At 43.5% G+C, this 20,483-nt stretch overlaps 2 protein-coding genes across 5 annotated transcripts in view; one reads left to right on the top strand and one right to left on the bottom strand.

Moving 5' to 3' along the window:
• The window catches only part of NUDCD1 (NudC domain containing 1), a 204,385-nt gene extending 192,630 nt beyond the window's left edge, over positions 1–11,755 (bottom strand). Inside the window, exon 1 of one of the 2 annotated variants that reach the window (XM_075582430.1) lies at positions 11,487–11,755. In XM_075582430.1, coding sequence (XP_075438545.1) covers positions 11,487–11,745 — 259 coding nt within the window. In that variant the 5' untranslated portion in view covers positions 11,746–11,755. The remainder of the gene's footprint in view (positions 1–11,486) is intronic. The other variant, XM_075582427.1, reaches the window with a different exon arrangement.
• Positions 11,756–13,039: 1,284 nt separating this feature from the next.
• On the top strand, positions 13,040–19,551 carry ENY2 (ENY2 transcription and export complex 2 subunit). 3 transcript variants are annotated; one of them, XM_075582439.1, is made up of 5 exons: positions 13,040–13,187; positions 13,374–13,450; positions 16,374–16,444; positions 18,803–18,877; positions 19,339–19,551. In XM_075582439.1, exons 2-5 carry the CDS (start codon positions 13,383–13,385, stop codon positions 19,413–19,415), a joined length of 291 nt encoding a protein of 96 aa, XP_075438554.1. In that variant the 5' UTR covers positions 13,040–13,187; positions 13,374–13,382; the 3' UTR covers positions 19,416–19,551. The 3 variants fall into 3 exon arrangements, with proteins under 3 accessions (XP_075438554.1, XP_075438564.1, XP_075438548.1); XM_075582449.1 differs by having other exon boundaries at positions 13,088–13,208; XM_075582433.1 differs by lacking the exon at positions 13,040–13,187 and having other exon boundaries at positions 13,368–13,450.
• Positions 19,552–20,483: the final 932 nt, after the last annotated feature.

Raw genomic sequence — 20,483 nt, 5'->3', positions numbered from 1 at the left:
CTCGCGTAGTCCTGTTTCTGTTGCCCATTACTTAGCAGTTCCGCCTGCCTCTTCTGTGGCTTCATGCTTCCAGTGTCCTCAAAAGATTTCACAAATGTTTATAGTAAAAAAAAAAAAAGTAGAAGCAAACGTCCCACTCCGAAACAAACCTGGTTCCAGTTTGTACTGTGTAACGTGTTGTGTATTTCTGCTCCAATTAGGAGGTCAATGCTTCACTTTTACCCAGAGGAATTAAATATAAAATAATAATGCGGACAACATAAAATGTGTGTGTAAGTATCACCCTCAACAATTTGCAGAAACCTAAACCCACATGCTGACCCCAATCTAATTACTCAGACATCACACGTTCTCCTTAGGAACTGGGTCAGTGTAAGGCAATGTTCCTCAACCCCCACAAGCAAGACATGTTGCTTGTAACTCTCCACCCAAAACATTGGCATGGAAGATAAAGTGCATAAATGGTTGTCTGATAATTCATTGGTTATTCCAAAAATGTGGCCTGGCTGGAAGGGAAACACTGAGAAGGGGGAAGAAAAGCGGCTTTGGGCAACCAGTGTGATGGGCCGAATTGATGTAAACATCTGATGGCATGGCAATAACAAAAAAAAACATTCCCTACAATAACCATTAGGACAATTATTATGACAATATTTATCACATAGAAGTGTGAAAGGAGGTGACAAGATCCTGTTGACTGTATCTAAAGCTTAAGGTTTTATAGACATCCAAAGTTTACTGATATTATCGCGGTAATAAAAAAATCTTTAACGTGGACTTCCCACAAACATTTTTTAATTATTTCAGTATCAACTCTAGCCTCCTGTAGCTATTTTCAAAAAGGTTCATATATTCACAACATAATGAAAATCACTGCTAACGATGCTCAGAGTTTTACAAGTAGGGATAGCAGACCTTCATAGCATCACACAAAATAGAACAACACATTGATTGTTAACCTAGTGCGTAAAATAATTATTTATTCAATATCTTTTGATGTGGTAACTTGCATCACAAAACACTTCAGGGAGCGTCCGTGTGGGTTTGCCACAAATCTGAGCAATAGCATTTGTTAATCGTTATTTTTTTTATTTTATTTTTTTTACTGTAAATTGATGCTAAGCAAAGTCTGCAAAGGGCTTAAGAACTTATTTTTTAGAAAAGAAAGGTATACAGGGATATACCAAATAAGTAAACGTGGGAAGGATGCTGATCCAGGGAGAAATCTGTCAATTGCCAAACATACCAATATTTGAAGTCAGAAAGGAATTACACTTTCTCCATACGAGATCATTGGATGAGGTTTTGTCTTTGCCTTCCTCTGGATCAAAATACTGTATATACAAATATAGGATAAAGTATCTGTCAACCAGATCAGGAGTGCGCAAACTTTTGTTGCAGTGCCACCCTGCCTTGTCTCCCCACCACCCTTTTGTTGCTCTTGCACCCCCCATACCTTAGTGCGTCAAATGATGCCATGACGTCGCATTGCCATGGAGACGCGTCCCAAAGCCGGCTGAATCTCGGTAAGTTGAGGTTGCAGAGGCCTCGCACGGTCCCCCGGCATTTCATTTAAATGCCTTGGGGAAGCATGCAGGGCCACTGCAACACCCCAGAAAAATCTTACGCCCTCCTGATCTAGATTTAGCATAGCTTGAACATATGTCTTTTTTTCAACCTTATCTACTATTTAACTATGTAACTAGTCTGTTGCTTGAATATTGTGGCCCTTGTTCACTCTCGGGATAAGTAAGCAGGTTTTCTTTTCATGTAGCTGGTTGCGACAGGTTCAATGCCAGGACCATCCTTCCCCTAATTATAGAGGTAAATAAGGATTTTAATCAGTTAGTGTTTAGGACCTGTGATATTATGGTCATGCTTTGAAAGTGGCTCGCAGGCTTATACGCTTTGGCCAAACTACGCTTTTTGGTTAATTAAATGACCCTTTTTCAAGAGATATATAGATATTTCACAGTGTATTTTTGTCACATTGGATGTTGCTCTGGACTTCTTTGTTTCTTGTTTTATACAATTAGCCACGTCCAGTAGCACTCCTTTTGACACACACACACACACACACACACACACACATTGTGGTAATTTGGGGGGTATCTGCAAGCTTGCTGGGTATCTGTGTTTGTTCACTCTTGGGATAAGGAAGATTAGGCTGAGGAACTGCAGAAAAGATGCAGCACACACAAAATAAAGTCCGTTAGAATCTAGCTATTAATTGTGCTTGGCAGGAGTTCCAGTCTTTACAGAAATGTACTGTAGTTCTAGCACAGGGTGGCTGAGCATCAGTAATTATTTTACAGAGGTAAATTCTTGTGTTATTGAGGCATGTCTGGTTCTTTAATGCCACCTTGTGGAAGCAAACAGGACTACAGCTCCTTATTTTATTAAATATTTTGCAACAGAAGTGGAGCGTGGAATGCACATTATAAAAGAAAACCACGAAGTACCATATGACAATCTTATATCCCTTATTACTACATGCCACAGCACAAAGGTGATCTACAATAACTATATGCTATGGACAAGCCCTGAGAAGCTCAAATAACTCTATCTTTCATAAACCTACACATACATCCACAACCAGGGCGGATATTCTGCCGGATCAGAGAACCAGTGCTTGAATTTAGTCACCACTAATTTCTACTGGTTACGCGTCCTGCTGCATCCTGACATGCCCATTCCCACACCCTATATAGTGTGTCTACACACACACACACACATTCCCCATGTGCAGGAACATGAGTAACACGTGAGGGGAGGCAGCAGGAAGGACACAGCATAGTGCGTTTTAATTCCCTGCCTCCGGTTCTCCCTTCCCAGGACCATCTCCCCGTTACCTTTCCAGTTCCTTCCCCTGCCCCCCACCCAAATTTCTTTTTGCTGGTGTAATAGGGGAGATTTTAAGCTACATTTGGTTTCCCTGTGAGGTGACTGTACCGACAGCACCAACCCAAGTAAGCATCTTGTGAAGCAAGGACAGGGGGGGTTACCAGAGTGGAAATTAGCACGGTCCAGCTCCGGAAACCATCTCCTTTCTATACATGTTTTAATTTAAAAAAATAGAGCAGGGTTGAACTGCTCCTTTAAATAAGGGCTCCACCACGGCCCTATATCTCACAGCCGCCACCAGTCTAAGTTCTTTTAAAATAAAAGCGGGCTCACACTTTAATCTGGTCTGTAACTGTTACATACGCCTATAATATATATTATCTTTAACTGTGCATGCAATGTTTTGTATATAATGTATACCCTGTTCACTTAATGTAACCATGTATTTGTAACCATGTGTAAGGAATTGGGGAACACGTCCTCTGCGACGTGTTCCCTCCTTACCTGTCTTATCTCAGACCTCTGATCTAGCACCAGCGCGTGCACGCACTCCCGCTCTGCTTACAGAGCGCGCGTGCACCTCTTCTAGTGTGCCATGGAGCTTAGCTCCGCCCCCCTCGGACGATCACGCTTCCCTCGTGGTGCACACGTAGCAACGTGCACCGCTCCCCAGCTGCGTGGCAAGTATTAAATTTAGTTAATACCCAGAGACAGAACATAAAACACAGACAGAGCTCAGTGCTACATCCAAAGACACCAATACATGGACAGTGTCCGTGTGTGTGTGTGTGTGTGTGTGTGTGTGTGTGTTTATATATATATATATATATATATATAATCTAGATATCTTTTTAATATAGATATCTTTTTAATAAAATGGTCTTTTAGTTTAACCCTTTGGCCAAAGTGTTGTAAGCCCTTGAGCCCCTCCAAGGCAGACCACATCTCAAGGGTCCCAACAATAAAATAGATTCTTAATAACCTGTACATTACCAGGAAGAATGATTTCTAATAAATCTGTCAAAATTAGTTGCATAGTTCCAGTGCCTTGGAGGGGCTCAAGGGCTTACAACACTTTGGCCAAAGGGTTAAACTAAAAGACAATTTTATTCAAAAAAAAAATATATATATATATATATATATATATATATATATATCTACTGTATATCTATATTTAGGCACTGTACTTGTATTGGTGTCTTTGGATGTAGCACTGAGCTCTGTCTGTGTTTCATGTTCTGTCTCTGGTTTTAAATATATATTGCAATGCTCAGTAGCACTCCTCTTTGACACGTGTGTGTGTGTGTGTGTGTGTGCGTGCGTGCGTGCGTGCGTGCGTATGTATGTATATATATATATGTGTTGTGGTTATTTTGGAGGTTCAATATGAGCTTATAGGGGTCCTGTATGTTTTGCAAGTATTAATTTAGCCCACTTGTCTCCTGCAGCCAATCCTTGCCTCCTGGAGGCCGCGCCTCCGCTCCGCCTCCCTTGCTACTGGTTCCTGTTTCCCATAAATACCCTGCTCTCACTCCCAGTTATTGCTGAGCATAACTTGTTGTAGACTTGAGCTCCTATGTCTGTTGTGCCTTGCTCCCTGCCCTGTGTCTCTCTTGCAGTTAACCCTTCGTGTACCGACCCGGCGTGACCTTGAAACCTCTCTGGATATTGAGCCCGGCTTACTCTCGACTCTGCGGACCTCTCCAACCCAGACCACGGCTATACGGACCTCCACGATTCTAACCTATCCAACCCCAGACCACGGCTATACGGACTTCCACGATTCTGACCTCTCCAACCCCAGATCACGGCTAACGGACTTTGACTATTCTGAACTCTCCATTCCAAGACCTTGGCAAGTATCTATTAACCCACTCTCTCCAACCCAAACCCGGCTACGTCTGACAATCCGCCTGCCAGGCACGCTTCCGCTGCTGTAGGTGCGTGGTTTGCTACTTCCCCACCTCAGAACCGGGGTCCTGTCTTGCTCGTGGGCAGCGCACGCGCTACACCATGTATATGTCATCATAACGCTGTGCCCAGAACATACTTGAAAACGAGAGGTCACTCCCAGTGTATTACTTCCTGATAAAACATTTTATAAATAAATATATCTGACCACAGCTACCAAGACAACAAAGACACCAGCTCAACCAAACAGAACATTCATTCTCAAACATTCAATAAAGGACTTCATTCTTAACAACACCTAGAGAAGCAAAGCAATTTGTTGCTAGCCCCCAAGGTTCCGTATTAATTATACACCGAGTCCCTGCTCTGCCACCAGGAGATCTCTGCAATCACGACACCCCCTCACACGGCAAGAACGCCAAGCAGCCCCCACATGTGGGGCCAAGAGATTTAAACATTTGGGGTGTGCTCTTTGCGGTCCATGCATTAACCCCTTCACTAGTCTATTGCATAGCACTCCCGATAACGAAATACCACGGGTGCTCAGCGGGCTGAAGGCTTGGAGGTGAATGCAGAGACATAAGCGCCACTCATATGGACGTGTGAAATAATGATATTTATTAAAAGGATTATCCAGTGTGCCGCTTATGTTCCTACATTCATCTCTAAGGCCACGTCCATAGAGGGGGGAGCAGTGCTGAGGCGTGCTGAGGCTCGCCTGTGAGATTTCATGGACTTGCAGGCGAGTCAGCGTGCGTGATCGGGAAGCGGGTGGAGGCAGAGGCAAGGCAGGGCACTGATGTCGCTGGGCCAATCGCCCGCGACGCACCGATGTCAACGTCACGGCGCCGTGACGTTGACGCTGCTTCGCGCTGATTAGATGTTTTCAGCCGACAGCGCGCTGAAAAAAAGCTTGGCTGTCGGCTGAAAAATCCAACTCCTCAGCACGCCTGCGGACGCTCGCGTGAGCCCCCTCTAAAGACATCCTCATTGAGGATGCCGGGGCTCAGCGCGGAGCGTCCGCACGGCTCAGCGCGGCTTGTCCTTCTATGGACGTGGCCTTAGGCTGCGTCCATAGAGGGGCAGACCGCTTGAGTGATCAGACTGCCTAAAGGCAGTGATCGCGTCTATGCAGCGTGCGTGCGGAAGCAGGAGGGGGCGCGTGATGCACGTGAAATCAGTCAAAACTGAGGGCGAACCAGCTCCGTGACGTCACTGGCCCGCCCATAGACACGCCCCCGAACGGCGAAGGTACTAAGGCCAGGGAAAGCACTCGCTTTCCCTCAGCTTCCGCGCGGCTGCAGTATCTATGGACGCAGCCAGAGCCCTTCACCGACGGGTCAGTTGCAGACAACGGGGAAAAGATAACATTATGTTCTTTGATACAGTGCAAGGACTTTCCTCTTGTAAATTTGTGCCGGCATCAAATGTACACACCTGAAGCAGTTATAAATACAAACATTGACCAAAACTCCCATACAGTTTTTCCCACATGTTTAAAAACGACAGTCAATTGTTTAAGATATACCATGATATTAATTGTAGAACGAGCGGAGATATCTTATGTGCTGCAGTTGTGGTTAAAAAAAATTATATGTGGGAAAAACTGGATGGGAGTTATGGGTCAGGGTGTTAGAGCATGTTAGGGACATTCAGCAAGAACACTCCTGTTGCAAGACGTCTCTAAATGTCATGGGGGAAATGTACAGGATGTTTTGTTAATGGGAATTGATCAAGTGACTCTTGGGATCAGACAGGGTGACATGGACAACACTTCTGAGATGTGAGGCCAAGTGGATCTACAAGTTGGGAAAACAAAGTACTAACTGGTCTGAATGACTTTCTGCCTTCTTGTGAATCCATGTTGATGTACAGGTCTAAACGGGTCTCTTAATTTTTCTTTCTGGGTTATACATCTAGGTATGTTACTGGCGCACTATATGAAGCCCAACCGGTTCACCATTTCTTCACCCCCAGAAGAAGCACGTCGGTGGGAAACGCCCATTGGGCGTCACCGTAGGAGGGGCTGATTTTAATACCAACCTCTATCCTTGGCAGTATCCTGCTTGACAGTTTTTTCGGATAATGGACCGAAGAGATTTTCGGTGTGCGGTCTCCCTGCCGAGTATATGGACCTAATTCTTAAACTATGATCCAAATTGATCCTCACATGCTGTATAGAACCCACCTCTTTTTTTCAGTTATACGATGGGAATAATTGCTAATGTGCATTTTTTAGGATTGTTGTCTCAATGATGAGGTTTATAATATCTATTACTCTATCATGGAGATATTTAATAATTGGTTTCATTTCCTGTAAAATAAAATTAAACGATGAAAAGGAACATTACGTTCCCTTTCAGGTTTGCAAACCTCTTTCTTACGATCTGTGTTTATTATATGTATATCAGCTACATATGCACTTTATTAAACAAACGGGTTTATAATTATCATATTGTATGCTGTGTATGATCATAGATATATTGGTGGCAGATAAATTATCTGGAAATTTGGTATGGTACCAGTGATTTCTGAATTATTCATTTGCCATCTTGTGGTATCTGTTTTTGCCAAATGATTTAATGATGTATCATACTATATCATACTATATATTTCTGAAAGCATTGTATGTGTCTCTGTCTGTACTGTGTTCCCTGTCCCTAGCGGCAATCTCATTGGTCCCTTGGCCCGCCCGCCCCCGCACACCTCTCATTGGCCTCACACACTCACACCACTGCTTCAGGCCCCCTTGGCCCGCCCCCGCACACCTCTCATTGGCCTCACACACTCACACCACTGCTTCAGGCCCCCTTGCAGCTCACCTTCCCCCCTCCCGGTGGCCGTCACTCTCCCCCGTCACACGGACAGGCCCTGCACCTCCCCTGCTGCATGTTTCCCGGCGGCTCGCGCTCACAGGTGCAGAGAGGGGGCGCGTGCGCAGCCCTCCCCGGACGGGAGGAGGGAGAGTCGAGAAGGGCCAGGCGTGCGACAATCGGAGGAGCGCGGGAGAGAGGAGCGGTGCTGTGAGTCCTGGCAGAGGTGAGGGGGCTTTGTGTGTGTGGGGGGGAGGGGGGGGGACAGTGTGTGTGTGTGTGGGGGGGAGGGGGGGACAGTGTGTGTGTGGGGGAGGGGGGGACAGTGTGTGTGTGGGGGAGAGGGGGACAGTGTGTGTGTGGGGGAGGGAGGGACAGTGTGTGTGTGGGGGAGGGGGGACAGTGTGTGTGTGGGGGAGGGGGGACAGTGTGTGTGTGGGGGAGGGGGGACAGTGTGTGTGTGTGTGAGGGGGGGAACAGTGTGTGTGTGTAAGGGGGGGGACAGTGTGTGTGGGACACCGTGTGTGTGTGGGGGGGGAGGGACAGTGTGTGTGTGGGGGAGGGGGGGACAGTGTGTGTGTGGGGGAGGGGGGGACAGTGTGTGTGTGGGGGAGGGGGGGACAGTGTGTGTGTGGGGGAGGGGGGGACAGTGTGTGTGTGTGGGGGAGGGGGGGACAGTGTGTGGGTGGGGGAGGGGGGGACAGTGTGTGGGTGGGGGAGGGGGGGACAGTGTGTGGGTGGGGGAGGGGGGGACAGTGTGTGTGTGTGAGGGGGGGGGGGCAGTGTGTGGGGGAGGGGGGACAGTGTGTGGGGGGGGGGGGACAGTGTGACTCCCGGGCAACGCCGGGTCTCTCAGCTAGTAGTAACAATAAATGGTAGTTCAGGAGTGCACGGTAATGGGAGTATTTTTCGTCTTTACAGCATTGAGTTAAAGCAACAATCCTCAACATGTTTACATTTTTTTTTTTTGCAAAATTGAAACCGGCGGGTCCCTTGGAGTTGAACGACACTATTCCTAGCTCCGGGGACCCACGGGTGACGTGATATTTACCTTTTGTATGGCCGCTGAGGTCGTTGAATAGGAAGCTGCAATGACATGCTCTGATGACATTGCGGTTTCTTATTGGCCCACGGAGTGAGGCCTGGAAGGCGGGGATTGCTGCCTTTAGTGGCTATATTTTAGAAAAAATGTTATGTTGTTATAGAAGTATTTGTCTGCTCCCCATTCATTTTTAAAGTATACAGTAAGTATGAGGCAGTGTATGTGAATAAATGACAATTAATGTTACATGTTATATGTACTTCCTGTGAATGAAAGTGAATGCATTGCTATCCATGATTTACTCCAGTTCTCCCAAAACTGAATAGGGACCAGTCTTCTCACCCCAGTGCACATCACATATTACTGTATCTACTACCTGTATTAGTAGCACTAATGTGAAGCGCTATGTACACTAATGGCACTATATAAAGACATACATACATCTCTCCCCCAACACCAGTAGGCAATACACATGACTAAGTATGATGGAGTTAGGGGGTTCAGAGTGGAACTATGTTTTAGTAACCAAGATTCCTCAAAACATTTAGCTTACATACAGTTCCAGTCTTATAAAATACAAATGTAACTTATTTTTTTAAATGGCCATCCTATTTATTTTGTTGATTTTTTCAAATCAGACATGTGCAATAAGTCTTTAATATTTAAAAACATGTTGTGCCTCGTTATACAAATAGATGAGAGCTCCTTATCAGATTCGTACGACTGCTTTTAGGCCACTTTACTTCAAACACTGGGCACACACCTCTCTATTGAACACCGCGGGCATGGATGCCTCCGATTGGCACCACTGTGCTGGCAGCCCCCTCTCTATGACTTTCATTTAAACGGGTTTAACAATTTTGTATGTGCTTAAACATATCCTCTTTTCCGCACTCTTTATGGGATACACGGATTAGCTCCTCCCATAAACCTCCTAATGGAGCTGGAAGGTTATAGGTCGTTGTCAGTTGCTATTAACGATAAAAAATAAATCCTTTAACATCTGTAATTTAACCTTCTATAGAAACACAATCTCTTCACTGCGCCTCTTAGGGGTTAAGGGATTAAGATATACCCAAGATGTCATACCAGCGAAGTTTGTCCCGGACACCTTGGAAAGAAGCACAAAACCAATCTTCTCCCTTCTCACATTGCACCGAGCCCCGTGGTTACAGAGGCCCTGCGCCCTTTCCAACAACAATTAAGCTGATTGCCAGGGGAGAGCATGGGGCCTCTGTAACTCTCTCACCTTCTTCATCTCTTCCTGCAGGGTCCCTCATCATGGCACTGTAACGTTAAATGGCATTGTGTTACCATGACAACGGGGGCGTTACGTGATGTCCCATTGTCCTGGCAACTCGCCACTATTTGACATCGCGGCACCATGATGAGGGACCCCACAGGAAGAGATGGCGAAAGAGAAGGTAAGAGGCCCCGTACCACGTCTGCACCGAGCCCCGCAATAATCCCAGCCGGCCCTGTCTGGGGCCCTTATTTTTTTCTGTCTCTATATGACCTACCCACCGTTTCTAAGACAACTTCTCTGCATATGTATGCTGATGATGCTATCCTATATGCATGCAGTCCCAGCCTCTCTGGCCTTGAAAATATGCTGCAATCTGATTTTTCAAAGGTTGAAAACTGGATCACCCAAAACAAACTGTTTTTAAAACACTGACAAAACAGTAACTAGTGTTTCGGGGTTAAGACTACATTTCATAAGCGTCCCATGACAGAGCTACTGGTTAGAACCAGCTCTAACACTAATCTTGCCTCAGTTACTAGCTTTAAATATTTTGGTATGTAGCTTGACTACACTTAACATATGGTTTGCATATAGAAAAACAGATCTCCAAAATCTATCCCAAACAGGGTGCTCTTTATAGAAATAAATCCCGCCTAAGCCCACTGGTCAGAAACAGCATCACAGAGCAGATGCCAATTATTGACTATAGGGAGAGAGTGTATGGTACAGCACCCCAAATTCACCTCAGCAAACTTCACATTCTTTACCGCTCAATATGCCGCTTTGTCTTATTATGTAACTTTAGCAGCCACCATTGTGATATGTTCATTGGACATTAGCTATCCCTCGAGTCCAGATGCAATGTACTGGTTTCCTGTTTTCAACTTGAAATACTTTCTGGACAAATTACCTGAGCAGGCTTCTCATCCCTACTGTACACAGCACTTATCGCGTTAGATCAGCCACAGACCTGCCTACGGTTTTTGGGGCTCTCTCTGGTTTTTGTCCCTCTGGCGAGCGTGGAGTGCGCATGCGCGATCGGCACTTCCAGGCTGCTTGAGCACATGTGCGACCGGCAAGCTCGGATCACGGATGCGCAGTCGGCACAAGCAGCCGGGAACTGTCGATCACACATGCGTGACATTTGTCCCGTTTTTTTGCCAGGGCAAATCTGGTCACCCTAACGTTCAATAAAGAATCTGGACGCTCTTCCTTCTCGTACCGAACACCCCACTGCTGGAACAATTTACCAGGGTCTCTCAAAACTGCCTCCTGTCTAAGTTCTTTTAAGACTCCTGCATATTCCTAGACATGTTTGTAACTGTAACTTGTAATGTTGTTAACTTTACTTTGTGCCCAGGACGTACTTGAAAATGAGATATTTTTTTCCCCTGGTAAAATATTGTATAAATAACACATCACACTTTTTACATAAGAGAGATATATATATATATATATATATTAAAAAGTAATATTTATTTTTTTTAAAGTGAGCAGGAAGGGCACTACACTATGCTACACACATATGGCCCCAAATCGGTCAGGAACAGTCACGTGTAATAACTTAAGTAGAATAAATGAGCCCCCTGTGCAAGTCAGTGATAAAACCATGTGGGAGACACACACTCACCAGCATCTAACTCCACATTGTAACAGGGCAGAGGATCCAAGGACAACTTGTAGCTCTCAAATTTAGGATCCAATAACAGCCTGTTGAGTTTCAGAGAACAATTTGCAGCTTCCATGGTCCCTCTGATGATACTGACACCTAGCTGCTCTTGCTGACTTGCCACCGGGAACGATGATCGCACTGCACACGAGGAACCTTTCAGCGCTGCCACCACACCCGGAAGGGACTCATTTGTGAACGGACAAGGGTGTTGAGGCATGCTGGGAAATGAAGTTTTTCCTTTGCTAAGCATAGGAATTTACTGCAGCTATTGCAACAGACGAAAGGAAGTGATACACTCAGCCTTGCCACAGCGAAGCCACCACATTGAGAGGAGTGTCATATATGTTTAATCTATGTGCTCACACATACATTGCTGGAGGAAATCTTACTGCGTAATGTAACATAATAAATAAGTCATGATGTTAAATAATACATCTTTTAACATGTGACTAAGTTGGGGGGGGGGGGGGAGGATAAGTAAATGTACGAATCATTATGTGGCGTTAACGTAGCAGTCCAAGTAATATACTGAAAGGAACCCGTATTTTGATGACCCAGCCTATTAAGAAACATTTGTGTGTGTGTTTGGTTACATTTAATGTGTCAGATTTGTTGCCTGGAAAAGGGGAGGTTTCCACTACTAGCTCCCATATGAAGTTCTAGCTTAGCACTTCTTTTACACTGAATGCATGGAATAATATTTCTATGAACACCGATTTAAAATAAAGGGAATCAGTTCTGAGTATTTTCTTTGTTATTATTTTCCAAAAATGACTCCAGCTGTGGGCGGGAGGCTGGGAGGGAGAGGATGGTCTCTAAAGTGGGGTTATTTATTAGTCTGAGTTAAAACAATAAAAAATTACGCTTGTATGAGTCGTAAATGAACCCTGCTCAACATGAGGGAATAATTCTCCCAAACAGTGTGGTAAGGTGGTGCTCACAGGGAAGTAAATATGCTGTATAAACTAGGAAAGAAAGAGTCCCTTTACGTAGCACTAGAGAAACACCCTCAATTAAAATAATAAACTGTATTGGTAATAACTAAAATTATACTGTTTGGACTCAACAACAAGGACAGATAAAACAGATAAAACATTTAAAATAAACCGAAGAAGTGTGGGCCAAAGTGTGCTGCTGATCTAGCTAGTTGTGAATTGTTTCTTCTACCCACTGCAATGCCATGCTGATGTATTGGCACCTGTGATAAGTATTGCTTTACCTTTTATATACTTTTAATAATCTCTATATCTATCGATATATATAGATGGATATATTCCCAGCAGCACATACACCGGTAATATAAAGTATGCAGAGAAGTCAGGTGACTCCCCATGCAGCTTCCACTTCCACAACACACAGCGCCGCCTCCCCATTGACTCTGCACCTGTGCGTACGATGTTAGGTCGCTGATCACGGTGTTCCCCTCATTATTATGACTAGCTGCTGTATACTGTACTGTGTATTGTTTTATTATCCGTCCCCGCCCCCCGCGCACGTCACTACAGCAACCACGCTGCAACTCTGCAGCCCGGGCGTCACGACGCAGGCGACGGCGTGACGCGTGCAATGTGAAACTCGTCTATGTTATCGCGTGGTCGGGCTGAAGAAACACGGAGCTGCCCTCAGTAAGCGGTCGCCCCGCAGACAGGTGGCTGCTGGGTGAGTGGGACCCGGGTGCCGGTGAGATAAGCTTGTTGCGTTAGCAGGCCTGGTTAGCTTAGCGCGGTGTCTGCGCACTATGAATGAATACATCCAGTATGAGCCGCGCATGGATAGCGCCTCCGGTAATGAGGAGCTTGCTTGGTGGCGGTATGTTGATGGTTTCCATGTTCCTCTCGCATGCAGGTCTTCACCATGAATAAAGATGCGCAGATGAGAGCGGCAATTAATCAGAAACTCATTGAAACGGGGGAGAGAGACCGGTAAGCAGGTTTATTCATCAATATATATATTTTTATTTTATTAAAACATCTAAAATCAGCAATGTGTGTCACTGCTTTGCATTGCATTGATATCTGGTAGTGAAGGAGATTTATTTTAAGGTCAGTTATAAGGAGCAAGTACAAATCTATACATGAAGAGTGACACTCCAGAGGACTAATACAAAATTACACAATTTATTGAAGACAATCTCATCTGCAGTTACATTGTATGGGACAGCAACAAAAGACACCTTAAATTTAATCGCAATACATGTGTAAGGACATTTTATTATCGCTGCCCCATCGTTTATTGTGCAAGTATTGTATTGTATGTCTTTATATAGCGCCATAAATATACATAGCGCTTCACAGTAGTAATACATGTTGTAATCATATAGTCACTTGCTTCGCTCCAAGGACCAAAACTGAGATTTGGATCTCCTGGATTTACCTGTGTTGTAATGCCAGCACTGAGACGCAAAGCCTGGGAGACACTGGCACTGCATTTCAGATGCCATATTGATGTACCAGGTACTTCATGACCAAATACTATATTTTCTAGGATGGGGTGATCAGTGAGGGAGGTTATGTGATAATGTGACCGCAAATTCAGGAGGACCTCTGGCACTCTGATACACCTCTGGCACTCTGATACACCTCTGGCACTCTGATACACCTCTGGCACTCTGATACACCTCTGGCACTCTGATTCACCTCTGGCACTCTGATACACCTCTGGCACTCTGATACACCTCTGGCACTCTGATACACCTCTGGCACTCTGATACACCTCTGGCACTCTGATACACCTCTGGCACTCTGATACACCTCTGGCACTGAAGGTTCAGATATGGTTCAAGAAGGCGTTGAGGTGTCCTAAATCTTCCTATGGCCCAAAAACAAATAAGTGAAACATGAAGCTTCAATGATAAAGGTGGGGGAGGCATTTTTCCTGTAGGTGTTGGAAAAAGGTAACGTTAAATGTGTTAAACCGTGATATTTTGTCATGCTTTTTATTTACCACTGATTTATTTATTTATTATTATTTTTTTTTGTACGTTGGACCTATTTTGAGCTGTGTAACATGTAAGCTGGATTCATGCAGAGAGAGCTTGATGCTGTCTGTCATTATTTCTCATCTATAGTTTATAATAAAATGTATAGTTATTCCCACAAATGTTAAAAGAAAGCTCATGGCACTGTTGCTTTTATTTTGTACTGTCAAGTGGCTGCTGCAGAAAATCTTAATCACTTTTGTAGTAGCAGTAAATTGATAACTTGCTCAACACTTTCACTGCATTTTGGTAACATTTGTTTTGTTATGTAATTCGTTGACAATGATGTTGGATCATGGCAGTTCCATTTCAGATCCCAGGAAGATGTCATTGCAATATGTAGTTGGTACCCTTTTTGGCAGTGAAGTGGCATCTATTTGTATTAAAAATAAAATAAAAATACAAATTTGTGCTTGTGCACTTAAAATGCAAAAATCAAGAAAAACTCAATCCAAAGTCCAGTGCTTCCAGCCAAATGGTGAATGCCCAAAATGTACAGCAGTCACCAAAATGTAAAGCCCAAACATAATAGCTATTTATATTACCCACAGTAGACAGTGGGTTCATGAAAGTATATGCATTATGACTGGAATGCAGGAACTCGTTTTTGGATGTGGGTGCTGTACATACGAGATCAGTAACATATGTAAGCTTAATATAAACATAGTATTGTGAATGTCTTCTTGCTCAGACAGGTCCGTTTTTTATTGTTGAAGAAAAAGTCCTCCTTGGTGCTCTGGTCCTCAAAGTGGTGTTGTGATTAGTGATAACGGAAAAAATACAGATAATATACAGTGTGAATCCTCAATATAACTACAATAATCAATAACACCACACCACATGTGCCTATAGTGATATATCACCTATAGCCAATGAATATAAATCTAAACCTAAATAAATACCCAAGTGAAGAAAACTACAATAAAATTGTTAACTATATCAGTGCTTAAAACCACACAGTGCTGGTGCAGTGAAAACAATAAGCACAAAATAAGCCCAACAGGAATGTAAATTCACATTACTTACTTAGATCTATCTAAGCTACTGAAGTTGAATAGTTAGATAATCCTGAAAAAACATTATATACTTAACTCCAAGATAGGGAAGAATTGATGTCCAAACAGAAATATCATAGAATGAGGGAAAAGAGAAGAAAACTTATGGTACAGTAGCATAAAACATTTAATATAGTACCAATAAAAGTGATAGGAATCGCACGCACAAATTTCCAGTAAAAATGCGCATGTAGATCATAATAAGATCACGTAGACTGGTATGATGGCGTCTCTGGTTCCAAACAGCTCTGTACTAGAACCAGGTACGTCTTAATACTAAAATTCTGGGTGTTGAGCTAAAGGCATGGTTGTAAAAATCTACTGTCCGCAAAACTCATTCATGCCATATACACATTATTTCAAGCAAAATGGATACTGAGACAGGACAGACACAATGGATTCAGAATACTGCTGATAATTCTTCTCCAGAGACCCCCCCAGTCCATTTCAACAGTATAAATCCAGGCAAAACTGACATTTAGAAGGTGGGATGAGTGGGCTCAGACCCAGTGACAAGGGGTCACAAACCTCCAAATTGTTTACCACTAGAAATCTACAAGTGCACCTGTGGGTAGCTGTAGGTTATTGAAATGCTTCATTCAGAAGGTGTTGTTTTTTAGGTTTGATGTCAAGGTGGTGGCGGGAAGGTTTTTGGCGTACAGTATATGGAGAGTATGGGAGATATATTGATAAGATAAAGTGAAGGAAAAAGGTTATGCGGGAGCACCAGATGAAAGGGATGGGAAGGAGAAAGTTGTGTGTTTTTGATCGTCGTGGTCACATTTTGCTTATTTTGGGGGTGTTGTTTTTCAGCCTCAAAGAGCTGCTGAGAGCAAAATTAATTGAATGTGGATGGAGAGACCAGTTAAAGGCACACTGCAAAGGTACGTAAGATAGGATCCTTCACATAGGAGAATCGGAATATTACACGGTTTTCAACTTTACCTACAGCTTTGTTTTACATGTGTATTTCATTTAGTTATCTTTTACTTCTCTTGGCAAATAAACCTTGTTTGAGACGGTGGTTTGCTTGGAGAGCAGGATGTCGGTTAAATGTGTTTCCGGGGAACGTTTGTAGGGCAGCGTCTCCTATTTGGTGGCACGGATAGTGTTTACCCTGACAACCTGGTATTTCTGGGATGTAGTATCGAAGCGTGTGGGAACTGAACCCCATTAACTTCAGCTCTGGTGATCCCCTCCTTCCGGAGCTACATGCCTCCATAGGGGGTGAGGTAGCCACTCCAGGATTCACTGTCTGCTTTTCAACGCTTGCGGGTCAATATGAAGCCATGACGTCATAAGGTTCGACTTCCTATTGACCCATGTGATGAAGAAACTGAAAACTAGAGATACTGGCACGCCCTTCTGAGGTAAATATCTCTGGAAGCAGTGGGCCCCAAAGCTGAAATTAATTGGGTTAAGCTCCGGAGACACCCAGCTTCAAATCTGTATTTAAGAAATTAAACATCTTGGATTACTCCTTTAAAGCATGCAATGAATAAAAATCAAACAAACATGCTATTTACATGATAACAATAATAATAGCATGTTCTTGTATAGCGCTGCTAATTGAACGCAGCGCTTTACAGAGACATTTTGCAGGCACAGGTCCCTGCCCCGTAGAGCTTACAAGCTATGTTTTTGGTGCCTGGGGCACAGGGAGATAAAGTGACTTGCCCAAGGTCACAAGGAGCCGACACCTGGAATTGAACCAGGCTCCCCTGCTAGTTTTGTCTTGAATATTGTATGCTTAAGTACAAATATACAGCGGCACTCCTGTTGTCTCCAACTCAAAAAAGATTTATCATTCCAAAGATCTCTAATCTTTTTTGACTGTAAAATCACTGGAGTGTTGCTGTGTACTTGTATTTTGGATTGCTGACGACTTTGTGGACATACAGATTCATTGTTGAGCATCTGTGGCATCTCTAACAAGTATCGTGAGTGCACTTGGACTATTGTATATTGTATGGTAATGTTATGTATTACCTGGGGGGTATGTAATGCAAGTGGAAACTTTTTGGATGAATGGCTTGTAGTTTGTGGCATTTTATTAGTCATTGAGTACCTGTTTTAAATTGTGAGCTTTGAAGCAACTAGTACATTAGACCTTCCACAGAGGTAATGGCCTAAACACAGCCTAGTGATGGCAGAGTAAAGACTAAAATGGGTTTAGCCAAAATATACACATTTTGGAAATTGAAATTATTTGCAAAGAGTGTTCTGTGCATGTCTCCTCCTTCCCGTCTGCTGCTGAAACTAATCCTATGCCCCCCTGGATTCCCCAAGGTGTAGTAGCTACATCATGCTATTTGCTTTTTTTTTTTTAATTATTATTTTATTTTATTTTTTTAGGGAGATTGTGTTCCCCTTAGGCTGAGATTATAGTTGGCCTCTCGCCTGTGCGATGGGTGCATGCAGCTTCCAGTGATTGGGGAGGCTGGCGGACGTGTCACCAGGCTGGTTCAGCGTGATTGGCTGAACTGCTCAAGTGATGCAACCGTCACTTGAAAAGACGAACATTTTTGTCTTTTCAAAACGCGATGTCGTGCGTGCGCACTAGGGGCGGCCTCATAGGGATTCTGCCTGTTGTTGTTCACATTGCAAGTGCCATCGCTCACACTATAATCTCAGACTTAGCCTGCCACACTCCAACTTCAGAGCATGTCCTCTTGTTCTAGCACTTCTCTGTGAAATCCTTTATATCCCCTCTAAGCTGTATATATTAAGGTCCTTTTAATCTTTCCTGATACTTTTATGCTATGAATCATGCACCATCTTGGTAGCCCTTCTTTGTACAATCTCCAATTTATTAACGTCCTTCCGTAGATCTGCCCTCCAGAAATTAACATCGTACTCTAGGTCCCAGAGCCACAAAAGTGTGAAAATTTAGCACGCCTCCGCTCCCATTCATAGGAATAGGAAAACGTGTGCTAAAGTTTTGCATCCCTTTTTTGTGGATCTGGACCTTGGGGAGGTTTCACTGATCTATACAGTGGCATTACCCCACATATCTCTGCTGCCAATACCTCTATACAACCAAACATCCTACTATAGTATGTAATGTCTCATATTGTGTCCTTACCCAATGCCCGTAATAAAAGATGGCATATTCGGCTAAAATTCTTGAGGGCCCCTGATAATGACCTGTCAAACAAAGTAGGCTCTGCTTGCTCATTTAGTGCCGTAATTCAGATTAGACAAAATGCATGTTAACAGTGGGGTTTTTTTTTTCTCTCTAGATGTTATTAAAGATAAAGGACTGGAACACGTAACTGTTGATGACTTGGTTGCAGAAATTACTCCTAAAGGCAGAGGTGAGTAATGTATTGTCAGTTAAACACACCTGATGTACAGTACGTGTATAAACGAGCGGTCCAGTCATGACATCGCTGCCTTTTTAAAGGTAAACGCTGTTCAAATTTCTTAGCTTCCTCTGACCACGGATACATCCAAGATTTTAGTAAAAGGTTAGTTCCACTGCAATAATCTGCCGGTGACCAAGCATCAAAATCCAGTATTAAACTCCACAGGTCAGGCACATGTACCCTCAAATTCTAATATATCCATATATGAATGTGTTTATACACCATTTATCTGTCACCATAACTGTGTGCCCAGGACATACTTGAAAACGAGCGGTAGCTCTCAATGTATTACTTCCTTGTAAAACATTTGATAAATAATCATCTGTATATGTATACACACACTTAACATAGATACATATGTCTAGATGCTGAATTGTTCTCCATATTAATTGGGTGTTGTTTTGTTTCAGCCCTGGTGCCTGATAGTGTGAAGAAAGAACTGTTACAAAGAATAAGGGGTTTTCTTGCCCAGCATGCTAGTCTTTAATACATGGTCCTTTGTTGTATGTGGTAGTAATGTAAACAATGATGTTAGGCAAGGTGCCAAATGTTTCATTTGTTGAATTTGTATGGTTTTTACTTTGATAATTCAGCATGTTTTAATAAAAAAAGAGAAACAATGACATGTTAAGGAATTATTGTTCTCATAGCTGGTGTTTTGAGAATCCTTTTAGCAAACAGTGGCTCAACATTTATTTGTTAACGTAAAACAGTACTGTGGTGAATTAATCTGCATCCAAATTATAAAAACCTGCAATGTTGGTGAAAGCTATAAACATATAACAATGAGTTTCTTGAAAATAATTTGAAATGCTGGGTATTTTTGTAGTGTGTTTTCAGTACCGCTGCCTCGTACGCCCAATGTTATGTTGCCAGATTTCCTATGCCTCATCGTTTTGTAGTTGGGGCATAGCTGAGGTGTAAACGTTTTTAAATAATCCAAAGGTTAAAACATTTCCTCATCTTTAACTTGGTTTCCATCAGTACATTGCTTCTGCTTTCTCCCTACATCACAAAGCCACTGAAGACATATTATAAAATAACAAGATAGAAGTAAAATGGCGCTAACACTAAACATTTAGGCAGTGATTATACCTAAAAACGCCAGCGACGGCACAAGTCAAAAATACCAAAAAAAAATGTAAGTAAACATGCCTGCAGTGGGCGTGCGCACCGCCTGGGGCTGCAAGGCGGACGGCTAGTGGGGAGACAGAGAAATTTGTTCTCTGGAGGCGACAGATGCGTCACATGAGTGGTTCAGCCAATGAGGGTAAACCATCCATGGCCACGCCTTCCTGTCTCCTCTGCTTCTCTTCTCTCCCGCCTCCCCTGTATGTTCAAGATGCTGCCGCCGAGCGGCATGAGAGTGACGTCACCAGATTGCGCTGCTGCCCGTCGGCATCTGGTATAATCCAGGCCTTATAGTGCATTATACAAGGAGCACAAACAATGCAAAATACGGGACTTGTGAAAGTGCTAAATACATCCTATAAGTTTTAGCTACTTTTATAGCAGGAGTCGCAACAGAAGTGTACATGAGTTTAACCAATCTAAC

This window comes from Ascaphus truei, chromosome 2, assembly GCF_040206685.1.
Source record: "Ascaphus truei isolate aAscTru1 chromosome 2, aAscTru1.hap1, whole genome shotgun sequence".
NCBI lineage: Eukaryota > Metazoa > Chordata > Amphibia > Anura > Ascaphidae > Ascaphus > Ascaphus truei.
Note: the sequence above shows the minus strand (reverse complement) of the source record. Positions and strands in the feature narration are given on the sequence as shown.